Source organism: Trachurus trachurus (assembly GCF_905171665.1).
Source record: "Trachurus trachurus genome assembly, chromosome: 5".
NCBI classification, from domain to species: domain Eukaryota; kingdom Metazoa; phylum Chordata; class Actinopteri; order Carangiformes; family Carangidae; genus Trachurus; species Trachurus trachurus.
In genome coordinates, this window is record NC_139896.1 from 26712665 (window position 1) to 26719195 (window position 6531).

The 6531-nt window shown below is 42.4% G+C and overlaps 1 protein-coding gene across 1 annotated transcript; it reads left to right on the forward strand.

Moving 5' to 3' along the window:
• Positions 1-1432: 1432 nt before the first annotated feature.
• On the forward strand, positions 1433-6289 carry cyc1 (cytochrome c-1). The gene is made up of 7 exons (XM_083972301.1): positions 1433-1599; positions 3486-3676; positions 3818-3944; positions 4032-4189; positions 4920-5080; positions 5350-5450; positions 5826-6289. Exons 1-7 carry the CDS (start codon positions 1519-1521, stop codon positions 5928-5930), a joined length of 924 nt encoding a protein of 307 aa, XP_083828427.1. The 5' UTR covers positions 1433-1518; the 3' UTR covers positions 5931-6289.
• The last annotated feature ends 242 nt before the right edge of the window (positions 6290-6531 follow it).

Sequence of the window (6531 nt, forward strand, 5' to 3'; positions counted from 1 at the left end):
ATCACATCTTTAAAAACATGTGCGTGTGATAGGGTACCTTGACATGTCACCTACCCCAATGTTGCAAAACTGACATGTGACAAACTTTAGGAATAAAACTGACAAGTCTCAAGTTGGTTGCCAAAAGACAGGATTCTTATTAAACATATGGAATTTGGGCCAGTTTGGAGCATGCATAATTGAGTCAAAGCTTAGTGCAAGTCCATGTATCATGGCAAAGTACCAAAATTCACAGTCTCACCAGAAGCACAGGGATAAAAATGCAAACCCTAACCAGAAAGACTCCAGGTCTTGGGGGTTGAACCCAGAACCTTCTTGCTGTGAGGCAACAGTGCATAATCATGATGTGCAGGGTAAAACGTTGAGTTTCATTTTGCCATTAGGTGGCGATATGACTCTGGACACAGATGTGTTAATTGGGGGACTCATCAAATAGCCTACATGAAGTTTTAGCCATATTTGGAAAACTGATGCCACTACCGAGGCCTTCACTTCATTACAAACTTAAGCCTTGAAATTTTTAATCACAATTGGTCTTGAGATGTAGATCAGATGAATTTCCTATCGCACTTTTTTTTAAATTAGGATATGCAGGTATTCTATGTCTATGATACGTAGACTACGTTAGGCTATGGTCCGATACGATCAGAATTTTCTTCCCACTCAAAAGCAGAAAAGAGAAAAAAAGCACAATAAATATAGAGCATTGGCTGCCCATAAAACATTTTGCACATATAAAAGAAACATAGCAATATTGCGCCAAATTAAGTCTGAGATAAGGCTATGTAACATACGGATGGGGGTCGGGTAAAAAAACAATTAATTGTTCAAAACCCCCCCCCCCCAAAAAAACAAGTTGTGTAAATTCAGGTTGTGTAAGGATTTCGTCAATTAACCAGAATGAATCGAAATATGTAGTTCCGGTAAGTGAAGGCTACCTTCAAAATAAAAGCAGAATGACGCTTGGCATAAATCGAGAAATATATAATATTTAGATGGTCCATAAAAGAGGGGCAGTATGGAAAGCCACACAAATCATAACTCGGCTTATTTCCATGGTGTTTGAAGTAGGAAGCCATTGAAGGAGAGACACTGATCAAACTGACCTCCAGAACTGTCAAGACAAATCTAATTCACTCATTTAGGCACTGACATTAATAATGTTAATTAATTAAACTGATCATTTGTTTTACATTTTAAATTATCAAAGACATATTAAACATTAAAGACATGTTCGTTATGGGGAATTGATAACTCTTCTTAAATAACATATCCAATAGCTTCTTCCATCTCTGGTATTAGCACTTGGTTTAAAATAGAGGATATAAACAGTCGGGGCTTCTCTTATTTTATTCTGCTAGTAGTGGTGACCGGCGTCCCATCCAATGACAATCCAGTGCACTTTGCGGGCGCTGTTTTGTTTTGAAGGCGAACCGGAAGCATACGGTCCCCGGCTCATCGCTGGCCAAGCAGTAGCCAGTCGCCTCTTTCAGCTTTCAGCAGACAAACGCAGACAAGATGGCGGCGCTACGGGCTGTGGTGTTAGCGGGGAGTGGGAGATCTCTCCTCTGCTCGCCGAAAACCATCAAGACGCCTAAGGTAGGTCGATCGATGTTAGGTGTGTTGATCACCCAGGCCCGTTATTAAAATGTTTGTGCGATAGAAAGGCGTCCTAGCCCCGGGTTGATGCTAGCATGTTTGCTGTCAGCGGGGTGAGACAAGGTCACTCGTGTCCCCACTCTTTTCTTGATGTCGCGAACGACGGCGGCTGTAACTTCTCTGATATTTAGTCATAGTTGAAGCATGGAGACTGGCAGCGCGACCAAAATGATATAACAAATCACATAAACGGTTATAACACGGGAGTCAGACATCACTCTGTGCCGCAAGCTAACCGGCTAGCTTTCTCTCTCGGTGCAGTGTTGACCGGCTTGCGAAGGAGCTCGGTCACTAAGGTGAAAGTTGTACGACAAATACCAACACTGGGATGTGTGGACATTGTGTTTGTAGGTGATGTAGTCGTGAACCACCAGTTAGAAATAGTCGTGTAACGTTAACGGCCATCGGCTTGTTAGCAAGTTAGCTTTTCAAGGACTGAGAGGACTTCCGGCGGAGGAAAGCCGCCTCAGTCATCTACGGTGAAAGACCGGCAGAACGTGTGGAAGCAGCGCTCATCGTCCTCTCTATGGACGGCAGTGATATTATACATGAAACTGTCAGTGACATACCTGCGATTTTTTGTTCAACGTTATTACAGCACAATGTAGCTCAGATATAAACGTTTTTAACTTTACTTTTCACTGAAAGTCACTGTAAATGTAGCCCCCACATACCTTTGGCTGTGCACGCGACATATCTAACCTGTGACCAGAGATACTGTTTTTAAGCATTTGTTTTATTGACAGTATCAGCCTTTTATAACGTCTAATATTGTCCTCTATAGATATATGTATGCCAATGTCTCATCCATATGGTGACATTAACTATGAGTGTGCAAAGATGACAAAAGTTTTGTTCGCACAAGCAACAAGCTTTGAAATGTCAGTTGTATAGAAGTAGTTCAAATATCTTAAACACCAAACTCCATTTCGATTTATGATAATTAACCTGTAATCCATATTGTCTCTAGCTAAGCCTAAACCACATAACTGGCTACATGTGCTTAACACCTGTAATGCAGCATATTTAAGTTGTAGCTAAATCTTGTGTTTCCTATATAAACGTAAGTTCCTATAGATTTTAGATAAATTACAATAATTACATTATAGTATTTCCTTCTACACTGAGGTGTCATAGAGAATAGGAAGTTGATTTTGAAGATTAACGTAAAATATAAACTTATTATACAAAGTATGTCCTTGCGCCATGATAAACAAATGGTAAAAACAGATGTATGTGAATAAATATGTCAGGATAGAATTTAATCATTGCTAAATGTGAGAATATGTGAATTTCACAGTTAGTAAGGAATTATAATGTAGAGCAGGGATCTTCAACGTTTTTCAGGCCAAGGACCCCCAAACTGACGGAGACAAGGGGGCAGAGGCCCTTACTATAATAAAAAAAGAAGCTTTTGAAATAAGACACAGGTTTATATATTCATGTTTTTTCTAAACGTGCACAGTGTACAGTGAGTAGAGTACCGGTAGCCGTCCCTCTGCCATTTATAAACAGACCTTGTTCACTGATACCAATGCCAATATCAACAATGCCGGTCAACTGCATGGTAATCATATCATCATATAAGTCCAGGACCAAGTTTATTGACACTGATGTGTACATTTACTTTCCACTACTGTTTAATACTTAATTAACTTAATTTTGTAGAAAGCAAAAAGCAATAAGTGCCAGACTATAGATGGTTTTCTCCAACCAGTAGTCTGAAAACCACAGATATTTAATCATGTAAACACTGAGACATACGATACGACACATCAATCACATGAATGTTATTTTTACATGGTCACTCTTTGGTTCCTTTGCAGGTCAACATGTCCTTCACCAGTTTGCCAAGGAACAAGAAAGTCGCCTTGACAACGCTAGGTGTGGTCACAGCTGGTGGGGCGGGGCTTGCCCTGATGCTGCACCAGTCTGTCAAAGCCTCTGACCTGGAGCTCCACCCCCCACAGTACCCCTGGAGCCACGCTGGACCTCTGTCCTCTCTGGACCATGCGAGGTGTGATAGACACACACACTTAACATTCTCATGTGAAACACTCACCAGCCAGAGCTTAGATGACCTGATAGTCTCAGTTTCTGTTTTACGTGATGTCCACATTATCGACTTGAACTAATTCTCTCACTCTTCTCCTCTTAGCATTCGCCGTGGTTACCAGGTGTATAAGCAGGTGTGCTCGGCCTGTCACAGTATGGAGTACCTGGCCTTCAGAAACTTGGTGGGAGTGTCGCACACAGAGGCCGAGGTGAAGGTCATCGCTGAGGAGGTGAGGCTTGAAACGCTGTCATGAGTTGTTCCACCCACCCAACCCTAAAGTCCTGAGAGACTGAGCTGCTTTCTCGATTGCCCTCAGGTGGAGGTGGTGGATGGTCCTGATGAGAGTGGAGAGATGTTCACCCGGCCAGGAAAGCTGTCCGACTACTTCCCAAAGCCCTACGCCAATTCTGAGGCAGCCCGGGTGGCCAACAATGGAGCCCTACCTCCTGACCTTAGCTACATCGTCAGTGCCAGGTAACTAACAGGAAACTGAAAGATAAGAGTTGGTCCTGCACCGTATGAGGGAAATCTGCAATGTTCAATTCGCCACTACGGCGTTGCTTTGCGTTGTGAGCGAGCATGACACGCGTCTACTGCACATTCACACATGCTTTAACCAAGGAGGTGGCCTCTGGTTCTACACAAAAATGTTTACTTTTAACTTGTTAATTATAATAGTTAAATGGTAAATGGACTGCATTGATACAGCACTTTTCTGATCTTAATGACGACTCAAAGAGCTTTCACACTCACCAATGATACATCAGGGGCTATTCAAGGTGTTCCCTTGCACTTGACTTCACATAAACCCTTCTGAGTAGTGCGCAACCCACTCTGCCTCCTGAGCCCCAGTTCACCATTAGCATTACGTTAGTGCAAGGCAAACTGATGTGTGATTAGGAATGCCAGTTGCATTTTTACTGAAAGAGCGATGACCTTGGTTATTGTCATCAAAGTTCACTCTGAGTGAGTGAGGCAGGCTGCAGCCTGTCACCGGTAGTGGTAGTTTTTTTCTAGTTTGTCTGGCTAATGCATTGCACCTTGAAAACCGTGTGTAAATACAATAATATATTTTGAAGTTATCAGTCTTTTGCAGTGTATTATTGTATTGCATTGTTTACTTTGTGGTGACAATGAAAATAAGTCAGCACTGATGAGAATTTAACCTGTTCACGTCTGTGGTGTTCTTCTGTGCTCCACTCAGACATGGAGGAGAGGACTATGTGTTCAGCCTGCTCACAGGATACTGCGAGCCTCCAGCTGGAGTCGCAGTTAGAGAAGGACTCTACTACAACCCCTACTTCCCTGGCCAAGCCATCGGCATGGCTCCACCCATCTACAACGAGGTGCTGGAGTTCGATGACGGTGAGTCAGCATGCAGAGTGCATCGCAGTTTTTACTGTGAATTAATTTGTTTTTGAAATTTTGAATTGAAACGTTCATCTTCAATCAGGCTACATTTTACCAGATTAGACATTAAGAATGCAGCTTCGTCAACTTCATTAAATACTACTGATTTTATGGTTTTTGTTTATAAAAGATTGAATGTCATCACTTAGCCTCCCCGTGAAGGCAGGTTTTACAGATGTGTACTTCAAAAAATCATCATCCTCTTTGTGTGTCTGTTGCTATAGGAACCCCAGCAACCATGAGCCAGGTTGCTAAGGATGTGTGCACCTTCTTGAGGTGGGCAGCTGAGCCGGAGCATGACCAGCGCAAACGCATGGGACTTAAGGTACAACATACACCAGGGACTCTTGTCAGCCCAAGGGGTTTGGGTCCATTCTGATGATCCATGTGCCCAAGCAATATGTCTAAGAGATGAAATATGTAGTTTTATGGTCAAAATGATATAAGTGACAAGAAACTAAGAGGAAGTATCTGAGACATCTGAAGGACTGAAGCAGCCTGAGACGATGGAGTGTAGCTTTCAGTAACATGACAACTCCAAATAGGTTCCTGTGATCTGTAGGTCCTACTGCAAAGATGTTCAGATGTTTAGTGTAGTTGGATGGAGAGATAAAGTCAGGTGTAAGCCCTTATTGTGTGTGTGTGTGTGTGAACATGGAGCCTGTAGAAAGACTAACAACCCCCTCTCTGGTTCTTTCAGCTGCTGATGGGTTCGGGCATCCTCATCCCTCTGTTGTACTACTTGAAGAGACACAGGTGGTCTGTGCTGAAGAGCAGAAAGATTGCATACAGGCCCCCCAAGTAAAAGGAAACATAACCCCATCCCCCTATTTGGGCTTAAAACCAACCACAGGGGTGCGCTCAATCACACCACGACGCTCACCTCACTATGATAAATATGTCTTTCGAAGAGGGGAGGTGTGGTGTTCTTGAAAGCACCCTCCGCAAAGTTAAATGTTTGTTTGATCTGCATCAAGTCGTCGCTGGTAACAGTTATTCTCCTATCAGACACAGTCGACTGATCAATTTATTACTGTCTTTGTAAGATACAACAACTACATGAGACCAGAGACATGGTGAAACATCCTGGGTTTGTGTCGGTCCATCCTCCCTTTCACTTATGAACCTCTGTTTTACTGTACAAATAAATTATGTTCAATGAAATTCTCTGTTTCTGTGTGTGTGTTTCTGTCTGTCAGATGTCATTATTTTCATTATTTCATTAATGCGTCTTATTTGATGGTGACCTTGACTAAAATCAAGTATCTATTCTAGTCCCGGTGAATGATTCATCAAATTTGAAATTCCCTCAAGAGGTCTCAGGAATTAGATGATGCCCAAATACCTATGGTGTAAAATCTGAACCCAGTAGTCTTACTTGATAGGCTTCTAAACTACTACAAATC

Excerpts from the sequence above, each read along its gene's own strand:
- cyc1 (XM_083972301.1), top strand. The coding sequence starts at position 1,519 with ATGGCGGCGCTACGGGCTGTGGTGTTAGCGGGGAGTGGGAGATCTCTC. Across the intron at positions 5,081-5,349 it reads GGTGCTGGAGTTCGATGACG|GAACCCCAGCAACCATGAGC; the intron begins GTGAGTCAGCAT and ends CTGTTGCTATAG. Across the intron at positions 5,451-5,825 it reads GCAAACGCATGGGACTTAAG|CTGCTGATGGGTTCGGGCAT; the intron begins GTACAACATACA and ends TGGTTCTTTCAG.